Source organism: Myodes glareolus, chromosome 7, assembly GCF_982192425.1.
Source record: "Myodes glareolus chromosome 7, mMyoGla1.1, whole genome shotgun sequence".
Lineage (NCBI taxonomy): Eukaryota > Metazoa > Chordata > Mammalia > Rodentia > Cricetidae > Myodes > Myodes glareolus.
This window is the reverse complement of record NC_142032.1, coordinates 101,358,121-101,371,334: the sequence shown is the minus strand read 5'-3', so window position 1 is coordinate 101,371,334 and position 13,214 is coordinate 101,358,121. Positions and strand designations below refer to the sequence as shown.

Below are 13,214 nucleotides of genomic sequence, written 5' to 3'. Positions count from 1 at the left end.
CCTCCCCTTTATAATTTTCTGATCTCATTGGATGTCACCTGATTAGTTAAGCAAAAGAAACAGGGGTGTGTCAACTGTGTAGGAATTTCTGCATTTCTATAAATTTTCAGAAGAATCATCAGATTTGACTTTTCAGTGGTTTTCCAAACCTTGGATCTAAGCCATGAGCTCTCCCTTAATTTTTTTTGTGACTCCCCTCCAGATTTGAGTGAGTCCCTCTCTGTTCTGTGTTCCTAACATAGTCTGAGTTTTCCAGACCTTACAGAAAGAGATCTTCTCTCTCATTTTCAAACCAATAGTCAATCATTGAAATACAGAGCTAGCTTGGCAGCGCCTAACTTGTCTTTCATAAGTTTCCATTTTACGGATCTATTGTATTTTAAAAAAAAATCCCTTCAAAGTTTTACTTTCTTATTCTGCAACAAGCAAAAGCATTATAATTTAAAATAGAATTTTCTTTGTTGTTGTTTCTTGAACAAAACCACATCTTTCATATTTCATACTTTGCATTTTCAAAACACATTACACTCTCCTTCTATGCTTTTTCTTTCATTAAAATGCTTTAAATATTTCTAAGACAACTTATATATATTGATATAAATTCAATTTATATTTGTTATATTGTGTATGTTCCTATTTCAAAAGTTTACAATATTTGTACATAAATGCAAAATTATTTTGTTTGCTATCTTGAATGTATCTATGCTTCTACCTCTGTTAAGGTACTTTGTACATTGATGTAATTTTAGGATATATTTATCATATTGCACTAAATATTTCTACCTCTGATCAAGATACTTATATATGTTGTTTACATTTCAAGGTCATTGTCCCCTTTTTATACACACCTGTTGAAAGATTGTTTATTTTATAATGTGAAGCTTTAGTCTTTAAGCTATATAAGTATTAAGAATTACAGGTTAATAACCACACATGACTGCCATATTTATAGGTAGGAATGTCAGGTTCTCTAGTTGCACAGAGATGGATAATCTTCAAATGCTTCAAAGAACTGTAGAATATTTAAATAACTCAGGATTCTGTTGATATGAGACACGATTGGTCTTGACAGTACCAATCTATTCCTGAGAGAATATTGGGCAACGAAGACACTCTATGTGGAGATTGTTTTCTTTTTGGCAAAGCTGGCCTTTGGGCAAAGAACTGACCTTGCCTCTGAATTGTAGAAGAAAGATACAAACAAAAATGGCTGCCAAACCTTGTCAAAACAGGGTAGGAGAGTCTTTTGAATCTTCCTGCTTGTGAAACTGGTCTATCAGATAGTCTAGGCCTTAGTCAAAGGGGTTTTTTGCCCGAAAGTTGTAAAAGAGACTGAGTGATTGCTCAGCTGTCTCTATCATTTCTTGCACCTTTTGAAATCTGCTTTCTTGCATTTCCTGTTTACTCAGGTAATATTATTTTCCTTCTCAGACCTTTGAAGACTAGATAGTCATAGCTTCTTTCTTCTCATAACTTAGCTAAGACATTTTAGTGTAAGACTTAGACTGTTCAGTGTAACATGGGGGGGGGCCTGCTTGTTTGTGTTTTCTGTCCTGTCCGGTTCCCACAGCTGTTTAGCCCCAAAAGAAAATCACACAAAGGACTCCGTAAGTTTTAAAGCTGATTGGCTATTAGGTCTAGCCTCTTACTGGCTAACTCTCACATTTTGATTAACCCATTTTTCTGATCTGTGTTAGCCCTGTGGCTCAGTACCTTTTTTCAGTGGGACAGATCACATCCTGCTGCTTCGGTGATCTGGACAGGAGTGGGAGGAATCAACTTCCTCCTCCCCAGAATTCTCCTATTCTCCTTGCATCATTTCCACTTCCTGTCTGGTTTTCCTGCCTACACCTCCTACCTGGTCAATCAGTGCTTTATTTAAAACATGATTGACAGAATGCAGACAATTCTCTCGCACCAGTTCAGTATAGAACAACTATTGAAATAGTCTGTTACTTGCTAATTACCTTAGATTGGACACTTAGCATGTGTTTCTTACTTAATATTGTTCTTGTTGGTTGTATTTCTATTTTTGTGTATGTGTTTGCCTTTTCTTTCTTCTGGATATTACTTGATATTTGTTCTTATTGTACATAATTTTGTATTAGGTTTAGAATCCTCTTATTTAGACAAAATGAGGTGTTGTGAGAATTCATTTTGCTAAAAGCCTTTTGGGTACCTGCCCATTAGGGCTTGGTCTGAGATAGTGTGTGTGAATTGATAAGCAAAAAGGAAGAGCAAGCCTACTCTCTTGGGTAGTAATTGGAGCTCTTTTTGTAGCATCCAGCACCCAAAGAACAGAGGATCATGGCTCAGCCCTTATTGTGACTCATCCCAAAAAAAATATTTGGTATCCTTTATTCCAGGCTCTCATGAATTTCCTTAATTATGCCTACACTTTCCCTCTTTCTTTTTCCCCATCCAGCTCCTCCTAGATTCCATCCCTTGAATTCCTTACATACCCTGTCCCCACCTCATTCCCTTTGGCTTTTGAGATAGGGTCTCCTGTGTTCATTCATGCTCCCACCACACTTGCTATGCAGACAAGGATCATCCTTAACTACTGATCTTCCTACTTCTACCTCCTGAGTGGAAATACTGGGGCTCCAAGTGTACCAGGGATCAAACTCAAGGCTTCTTACAGGTTACACAAGAACAATACTAAGTGAGATACACCCACAGACCACTTTGTATACCTTTGATATATAGTTATTATGTTACTATTTTTGCTAGTTCCATTTCTATATATTGATTATAGTTCTAAAATATGAACAATCATTCTTTTACAGAGAAACACAGGAAGAAGTCACTTAGGAATTGTCATAAATAAGCATTTAATAATGCTTAAAAATTCATTATTGATTATTTTAAATTAATAATGACATCTGAATCTTCTCACAGTTTTTAAGTGAGACATGGATATATTTTAGTTTTGGCTGCTGAATATAAAAGTAAATTTGCTAAAAGTACATAAAATTGAAGTAACAATGTCAGCTATGCTGGGTCGGTAGGCTGAAGATGGATTCCCAAACATCACAGAGAAGCTTTGGGTAACTATCCAGGCAGCCAGAAGTTTCTGTCATTTCTAACAATGTTTGGAAGTTGATTGCTTGCACTTCCTTCTTTGCCAGTTAATATTATTTCCTTCTCAGGTATCTGAGGTAGTTGAAAACTAGATAGTTATAGTTTTCCTTGTTTACCAGACACAGAAAGCAAATTATGATAGAAAGTAAATTAGATACAAGACTTTGGACTCACCAAGATAGGATACATATAGAGTATTTTCTTTGAATTTGTAAAATGCAAATGGTATAGACATTGTTAATGAATTTATTGACGGTATATATTTTATATAGTCCTTGTACTTATAGTATATAGTTTTTCTTGTGGAAATAGAGTGGTCTATAATATTTGTATTTTCATAAACAAATCTTGCCTGAAGCACAGTCACAAAGCTAAGGTCACTAGTAGTCAGGTAATGATAACACACACCTTAGATTTTGGGAGACAGAGGCAGATGGATCTCTGTAAGTTCAACATCACCCTGGGCTACACAAGATCAATACAGACACAAATCCAGGTAGTGGTGCCTCACCTTTAATCCCAGTACTAGGGAGTCATGGATTTAGTCCCAGCACTAGAGGGATTATAACATGAGAGGAGAGACAGGCTAAGTCAGCTTAGTTTTGCAGTCACCCAGCCTTGATAGAGGTATGACTTCTCTAAAGACTTGACTGCCTTGCTTTTCTGATTTTTGAGTTGAACCCCAGTTTCTGTCTTTGGGTTTTTATTATTTGTGCTTCCTAACACACCGTGGAATGTAGCTCTATCTAGATATTTAGTAATTGCTTGTTTATTTTACAACATAATTTCAAGTTTGTAAGTCACTTAAAAGCACTTGGAAACTATTTTAATCATGTAAATTATAACACTAAACCTAGAAATGATCTCAGATAATTTTCTATTAACTGTTTTTATAGTAAATACATGTGAGGCAAGCATTCCAAAAAAGTAGTTAAATGCAAAGGTTTTTTTGTTTTGATATAAAGCTTGATGTGCATGTTTAGTTTTAAGCAATAAATAGTATTAATTAATCATTTTACTGCTCTCATATTCATATGTCCTTATGGTGGTTTACTAGTATTTATAGTCTTGAGCATCCATTTGATTCATTATTGCCTTACAACTAGTAAACAAAATAAAACCAAAGAGAGAAAAAAACTATGTCTGTATCATAATAATTGCAGACAACTTAGGGGACACACCAGTTATTTTGATGAATTTTATTAAACTAGTGTCATTTGCTAAATGGTTATCTAATACAGTCTATTTAGTTTGCATATCTTGGTGAATTGCAGAATATTAAGTTCATGTAGACAGTCTATTTATTTCTAAGTCAATAGGAATAGAATTCATTTATGGAATTTAAATTAATTTTTAGGCTGGTCAGTTATGCATAACATACATAAACACATACATACACAAAGGGAAATCTATAAATATCATTAAACTTTTAGTACTAAGCTAAAAAATTGTAATTCAAAATTTACTAGTTTATATAAAAGTTACATCTCAAATCTTGTCTACTTATACTTTAATCCAAATTGTATTTCTGACAAAAATGAGAGGAACTGAGTATACTAACTTATAAAAGAATAAAACATAAGACTTTAAATTTATATAATATGTGTATATATGTATGTATATAAATGTTTTTGAGACACATTTTCACGGAGCCAAAGCTGGCTTCTAAGACACTATGTAGTGAGGGGGCCATTTTGGACTCTTCAGTCTCCTGCCTCTTCCTCCTGAGTGCTGGAATTATAGGTGTGAACTATTGTTTGTAGCTGTATTTTTAAATCAAGATTGTTGAGAGCACTTTTTAAGAATTTTGGCTCTAATGTATAATTAAATGTAGGTTTTGGACAGCATTAAGGTGATATTTGAGGAAAAGTCCTAAGCTGTCTGATTGCTCCCAAAGCCAATGTTTGTTAAGTATTCAGTTTCAATTAATTTGTATCTTTTTACATCAGTTTTAGTCACTTTTGTTTTGGTTATAAGGCGGCATGAGTCTCTTGAGAGTTGTGGAATATTAATTTAAGAAGTGTTACATTTGTTTATGCTGTGAAACATTTGTTTAATGATGCAAAGATGTGTTGCATCCTTTTATACTGCATTTGTTTAACTCTGTGAAGTTGTGTTACTTTGTTGGATCCCAGGCCTTTCCCGGCTCCTCTAGGCGCTATGCAGGACTGTTAACCCCACCAGTCTTAGCTTCCTGTCACCTCCTCTGCTCGCCCCACCAGCTAGGGGAATTAGCATAGAGAGCTTTATCCTCTATTGACATGGTAATTCCACCTGCAAACAAAGGTTCTCCAGCGGAGCCTGAAAATGTCTGTCACTGTGGCTAACTCAAGCCCCCCCTGCCCTGTTCCTCCTGTCACTGGCGCCAAGAGCTCAACACCTCTATCTCACTCCTGGCTGGGAGGGAGTTCTCATCCTTTGGCCCCCAAGTATTTAAACCTGGAATTCGCTGAATAAAGTTGACATTTACCTTTTGGGCAAATGATCCAGGTCTCTCTGTGTCTGTGTGTCTGTGTTAAACTCCTAGGACATTGTTTCAGGCTCGCAGCTCGATACAGAAAGCGCGACTGTATCGGGGGACAGGGGCTCGCAGAATTTGGGCAGGACATTACTTTGCCTGTATAAAACAACTGATTGGTCTAATAAAAAGCTGAATGGACAACAGTGAGTCAGCAGAAAAGACAGGAAGGGCTAGCAGACAATTAGAGTATGGAGAAGGAGAAATCTGGGAAGAGGAATGGAAGGAAAGAGAAAACGAGGAAAAGAGGACTCCAGGGGCCAGCCACCTAGCCACACATCCAGACATAGAATAAGAAGGAAAGAAAAGATATACAGAAATATAGAAAAATAAAAGCCCAGTGGCAAATAGTAGACAGGTTAGTTTAAATTAAGAAAATCAGGCAAGAAACAAGCCAAGGTAAGACCAGGCATTCTTAAGAAACAGTAAGCCTCCACATGTATTTATTTGAGAACTGGGTGTCAGGCCCCTCAAAGAGTAAAGAATAAAGAGAGGGGAAAAACCCCTACATTTGAGAGTTCTTGTGATTTTAGAATTCTAATATTCTAGTAGTGGCAGAGCTGATGGACCAAGGTGGGGAGGAAAACGTGTCAGAGATGGACAAAGGGGAGGATGGTCAGATCAGGAGCAGCACGGGGAAGGACTAAAGGGAACTGAAGGGAAATCTGTAGCTAAAGGAGGAAGGAAGAACAGACAAGTGGGAAGGAGTGTCGCAAGGGTGACAGTGTAGGTAGTGGTGAGATTCCCTAAGGAGGCCACTGAAGGTTCAGATTATTCCCCATAAATGTATGAAAATGACAAGGGTCAGCAGAGTTCATGAGCCACATTGCGAACAAAGGGTCAAAAAGACGTGTAAACAAAGCCTATCCAGACTGCCCTGGGATGATAAGGATCAGATGAAGAGCAAGGAAATCCTCACAAGGAGAAACTAATGCTATCATCAAAGTTGGAGGACAGAGCCCATTCAAAACCAGGATTCACTCTAGCATGGAAGTAGACATTCTTGCTCAAGCCAGAAAGAAAAGCTTCCACCTCTGCATGAAGCTTCTCAAAAGGAAGCTTGTGTTTTTAGACCAATTGTGTGTGCCTGGGATGCTAACACAACTTATCCACTCTACTCAAGTCTCAAGAGTGAAGAACTGCCACCCCTGTGTTTCTACCGATTTCCCCTCAGTACAGTGGTTCAGAAATCTGACAAATCAGCGGATATCTAGTCAAGAGTTGAAAAAAGGACTCAAAAATGTGAATATAGAGCCATTGGTAGGTGTGGTTATCAGTTCAATTATCATTTTGTTGCTAAGTCATGACATCATGAAATTTATAAAAAAAACTGCAAAGAAACTTTATCCAGGGGAGCCCTCATGGTGATATAAGGCCTTCATAGGGTAATAGAGGAGAACAATCAGGTTTAAGTCATAATTACTGAATAAAAGTAGAATTGAGAGACTGAGAAGGTATAGATAAGTTGGTTGATGGATGAGAAATGTTTGACGTAAGCATCAAGGTACAAGACAGTCTTGGTTTACTGTTGCTGCTTGCTGCATGTGATCATGATGATCAATTATCAACCAAACAATTGTGATATATAAGTAATCCACTTATGTATCTAAGGTAATATAATAAACAATGAAGAGATTTAGTTAAACCAACTTAACTAACTCTTGCTACAATTGTATAATGTAAAGATGAGTGTGGGGATGGAAATTCAAGACTAAGTTGAGCCAAGAGTTGGAAATGAACTGAGCAATGTGCTCAAGAGTCTTTGATTTGTTTGTTTGTTTATTTTACACCCAAATCAAAATTTTCTACCCTCCCCTCTTTCCAGTTCCTCCCTCCTTCCCCTTGGCTCCATTCACTCATCAGCCACTGTTGCTCCTCAGAGGTAGGCGGGCCTCCCATGAACATCAGCCAGCCATGGTCTATCAAGTTGCAGTGAGACTAGGATCAGTGCTGAAGAATTTATATCATTGTGTGCTAACTGCCATAGAGACCGGCTGCTGTCTGTCTACAGCATGGACCAGAAGCTTGTATTTAACAGCTCAATAAAGAAGTAAAATAAATGAGCAAAGAACTTTTCCTAATAAAAGAATCATTCTTATTATTTGTTTTAATGTGTTTTGTGTAAAATTGTCATTGTCCATATAAATTTGGTTTTATGAGCTGCAGGAGTATATTTATAGTTGCCAAGACCCCGTGTTGCGTGAGAATAGTTTAAATGAAGAGACTAACTTCAGTCACATTTTCTCAAAAACCCAGTTTTCATGTGAATGTGTATTTTCAGTTTTCAAATAAACATACTGAATATCCATACCCAGAACTGCTAGGGTAACCAACAACCAGAAACTGGGTATTCCAGAACCCAGGATAAAATTAAATACTACAGGTCTAAAAATTCATCAATAAAATGACTCCTAATGATATTCTGATATACTCATAATTCATTGCCTTATTCAATTATTATTAGAGAACGTTCCTTCTACAGCTGATGAGAGCAAATGCATAGAACCACAGACATCTCTCTCTCTCTCTCTCTCTCTCACACACACACACACACACACACACACACACACACATACCAGAGAGAGAGAGAGAAAGGAAATTTCTTTGAAACAGTCCAAAATGAGATGTCTCCATCAAATCCCTCCCTTCAGAGCTTAGGAAACACCACAGAAGAGAAGGCAGGAAGAGTGTAAGAGAGAGATGGCATGGGGGACATCAGGAGAACAAAACCCTCTGAATCAACTGAGCAAGGATTGTAAGAACTCACAGAGACGGAAACAGCAATCAGAGGGCTTACATAGGTCTGCAACAGGTCTTCTGTGTAAACATTATAACTTTCAGCTTAGTATTTTATGGGACTTTTGAGTGTGTGAACAAGCAAATCTGTGATTCATGTTCCTTTTCTTGGGATCTTTTTCATTACGTTGGGTTTTCTGAGAAAAAGCTGTGATGTGATGGTTTTTGTTTTACCTTAGTGTATTTTTATATCACCTTGTTTGTTTGTTACCTCTGAGAAGCCTGTTCTTTTCTAATGAGAGACAGAAAGGGAATGGATCAGGAAGAGAGAGGGAGGTGGGGAAAGAATTGGGAGGAAAAAATAGAGGGAAACTGCAATCAGGATATATTTATGGAAACAGAATCTATTTTCAATAAAAAAGACTGAAATTACCAACTAGGTAAAAGTAGGAATACATTCTATGCTTGCACTAATGTCTCAGTCTTAAATATTCAGTCAAGAAATTTGCAAGGCTGATTCTTAGATCTTGGTGGATATGTGAAAAGACGACACTGAAGAGTTAACGTACCATGTGAGTCTTTACCAATTTAGTCTGCTTCCTTTCCATCAGGCACTTTTCATCACAAATTGGATTTTTTTTGAGATTAAGCATACTTGTAAGCTTTGTTTTTGACACAGTTTCTCTAGTATAACATTTCTTATCTGTTGGCTCTTCACACAGTATATAATGGGATTCATCACTGGAGGCACAAGCAGGAAAATGTCAGCCATGAGGATCTTGGTTATAGGAGAACTGTGTTTGGCAAACCGGTAGATAACAGCAAGGGAGATGACAGGGACATAGAAGGTGAGCACAGCACAGATGTGGGAGACGCAGGTGCTGAGGACCTTGAGCCTTTCCCTTTGGGATGCAATGCCCAACACTGCTCTCAGGATCAGTGCGTAGGACAAGAAAATACATGTTATGTCCAGGATACCCGAGAGAGCCACAAATAAACCATAGATGATATTGAACTTGTTGTCTGAGCAGGCCAGCTTCATCACATCCTGGTGGAGGCAGTAGGAATGTGACAACAGATTCTTCTTGCAGTATCTTAGACGCTTTAGAGTTACAGGAAACGGCAGGATCAACAAAACATTCTTGAGAGCAAAAGCAAGCCCGATTTGAAGAACCCTGGCACTTGTAAGGATGGAAGTGTATCTCAGAGGGTTACAGATGGCAACAAAGTGATCAAAGGACATAATGAGAAGTACAGATGACTCCATAGCTGAGAATTCATGAATGAAAAACTCCTGGACAAAACACACATTGGGAGAAATTTCTGGAGAACTGAACAAGAAAACCTTGAGCATGGTAGGGAGGGAGGAAATGGATAGTCCTAGGTCAGAGAGAGCTAACATGGAGAGGAAATAATACATGGGTTCATGCAGAGAAGGCTCTGCTCTTATAAAAAAGAGGATAGTGCAGTTGCCGAGGATGGCTGCAGTGTACAGGAGGCATATGGGGATGGAGATCCAAATGTGTGCAGATTCCATCCCTGGGAACCCAACCAAGTAGAAAGCAGGAATTTCAGTAACAGAGACGTTGAGAATAGACATGCCAACATGGCATGTGTAGGAATCAAGACGAACAACTCCAAAGTTGTGTGTTGTGGTGCTGAGCATAGAATAACTTAAATGCCTGACTTTGTCGTATTGAAACCTTTAAGGTGCTGTCAAACCAAGAGATATGGGAATTATTTTAGACATTTATACAACATGGAGGAAAATCATTGAGAAATAACCATACTAGTAAATATTAGTATCTGAATAGCCATTAAAAATGATCACTGTTCACATAAAAGAACACTCTGAATTTTTCTTCATGAAATGCATTATTTCTTTATTGCATATCTGCTTTATATCATGACTTTATGAGACAGATCCTTAAGTGATTATATGCTTCCTTTTGTTTACTTAACTGTGTGAAGCTTTACAATCTTCTTATAGACATGTTTCAGTTGATACATTCTGTACCTATATTCCTTTGCTGTTGCTGTTATTTTTTGGTAGCACCCTGGATTAGCATAGTCGCTTTACCATTGATATTATGCACTTCACTATGCAGTATTTAGGTGGAGGTGTACAATTCATTTAACTTTTTATATTGAACATTTTTTTTGTGAACAATCTTATGTTCAATTTTTTGATGATATCAGTCATTATCATATTAAAGTCTTTATTTTGGAATATCTATTTAGTTGATTTTTCTTAGACATTTTGATTTAATGCCTAGTTAGATTGCTTTGTGCGCGCGCGCGTGTGTGTGTACAGTATATATATAAGAATACAATATATATACATATATTTGTTTCTGTTAAAGAAGTATATATTTGTGCATATCAACTATAAAAGCAATTATTTTCATTCTAACATTACTATGCATGTCTGTAATTTAATATCCCATAAATTTATGTTGAATTTTTATTACATTTTAAAATTTGTTAAAGTTTGTTTTAGTATTATAATGTAGCTAACAACATATCTGCCTTCCCTGTCATCCCTCTACATCCTCATATGTACCCCTCCTTGCTGTCTTTCAAAGTATTGACTTCTTTTTTTAATTAATTGTTGTTACATATATGTGGGTGTATATACATTTTGTTAATTTGTCATATTTAATAATTGTTTAAAAGTACATGTTTGGTTTCTAATTTATCTAAATATTTAAGCCCTTTGCAATTACTCTTTTTCTAAAATGAATTATTTTAAATTACCATAATTTTTTTTACATTTAATAATCACTTTAGTATTTTCTTTTCAATTTATTGGGAAGCATTCAGGCTATTTCTAACTTATATTTTAATTGTTAAATTAATAGTTGTATATGTTTGTGGGACAATATGCTATGTTTTTGTTCATATACATGAGAAATGATTGTTTCCTCAACTAAATTACATAAAGGCAAAACTCAGTTGTAATGAATGGTATATGTCTACCATAATTAAAAATCCAGACCCATTAAGTTTCTTAGTTCTTAATAAAGAAATGTGTCTTGTAACTGGCGAACTCCAACTTCCAAGATAAACTGATGATAGTGACCCGAAAGAACGGAGAACTGAAGCTGATGTAGTGCAAGGGATGCTTTCTCTACTTGGTCCATATGACTAAGGAGAGTTAGTAGACATTTTGATTTGTTATTGCTGTTCCAAGGTAGGTTAATGCTAATTTTGTTGAGGTAAAAGAAATATTAGGAGGGATGTAGTGTTTTTGTTCTTAGAGTCTTTTTCCTGCCAAGTTCATCAACTCCTTCACTGCATCTTGTTTTGCCACTAACTCCTCCTGTCTTTCCAGCAGAAAAATTGATCTTGCTCCTTCTCAATACCTTTCAGCTGTACTCCCACAGTTTATAGCTAGCTTCCTTAGATGTTGATATTCTTTGGTTTGGGACATGTAGTGACTGACTTGCAAGGTCTTAATTTTTTTAACCTTTAATTCTTTTAATACTGTTTAAGGTTTGGGTTTAAATTTCTCTACTCCAAATCAAACTAGTACCTTTCAATATGATAAAGGTACTTAGTGTTCTCATAATGCAATAAAATTACATACGTGTTTAATAATCAGTCTAGAAAAATTGAGTAAGAGTATTTTTACTCATTTTATCAATGTCTACTTATTCTAAATGACAAAAACCCATGCGTAACACAATAAAAAATTCCAAATATCATTAGAATATATTTTATGATTCCAGAAAGTCTATTTTACTTTGTTGAAAAAAGTAAAATTTTTAGGTAATTTAGAGGAAACTAGAATGCCGCATAGGTTTTCTAGCTCTATCTTACTTCAGAAGAGCTTTCAGAATTAACTCTAGTTTGTGGAGCTGTAGGGAAAACAGCTCCAGTAAGAGACTGAGAAGGTTTTCAGAGAGTCGGGTTAGCCTGAAGTGCAGCATGAAATTGAAATTAAACATGACATCATTTATTGTATTCTTTGTACCAATAGTGTAATGATTCTTCATGAGGTCAATTATGCATTACTAGGAATCTTTCTAAGTCTTGTGTATCCACATGGTAGCAAGGATTAAATGGTAGAAGTCACAGTTGTATAAGGGTAAGCTGCTCCTCATAGAGTTCCTGACTGATGAGGGCAGGTCTACAAAAGGATTACTATGGTTCTCAGGCACTTACCAAGGTCTGCACTTCGGTGATCTGAGATAAAGCTATGCCAGCATTGATTGTTGGTCCCCTTCTGAAAGGGTGATTGTAGTTCTTCCTGTCTGAAACCATTTTAGTAGATCAAAATCCCTAGGGATTATGTCACCCTACTCTATACTCAGAGGACCTAAAATGCCCATCAGTCTTTCAACCAGATGAAAACCCATTGAAGAATGGTTCAGCTCAGTTTCAAGTTTGCATGTCATTTGGATGTTTATAATTAAATGTCTGTGAAGCCACCCCAGTCTAAAAAAATATAATTTACTTTTTGTCTATGCTTTCAGATCCTTCATGAGAGCTGGACACATTATATTTTTCTAGGTAGTTTTGCTTGTGTGATCATAATTGAGTTAATTCATTTTTGTTTTTTTCTGACTAATGAATCTATCTCTATAAAATACTAAATGTTGGCTTAGTTTATTTTTTTTTAAATCTCTTTTAATCCCCAAGGACCCTTGAATTTCTTTTGGAGACTAGTCTAGATACACTATTGTCCAATTTTATTTTATATATTTGTGAGAGTGTTTTTTTTTTTAAAAAAATTATGTGTGTGCATGTGGCTGTGTACTCCTATTTGTGCATGCGTGCATGCATGTGTGTGTGTGTGTGTGTGTGTGTGTGCGCGCGCGCGTGCATATATGTTCTACTGAGGCCAGAGGGAGTCATAGTTTCTGTAGCTGTA

General features: G+C 36.4%; 1 protein-coding gene across 1 annotated transcript; it reads right to left on the bottom strand.

Moving 5' to 3' along the window:
- Nucleotides 1-8,945: 8,945 nt before the first annotated feature.
- Nucleotides 8,946-9,938, bottom strand: LOC125397258 (olfactory receptor 51A4-like). The gene has a single exon (XM_048429541.3). It carries the CDS (start codon nucleotides 9,936-9,938, stop codon nucleotides 8,946-8,948), a length of 993 nt encoding a protein of 330 aa, XP_048285498.3.
- Nucleotides 9,939-13,214: the final 3,276 nt, after the last annotated feature.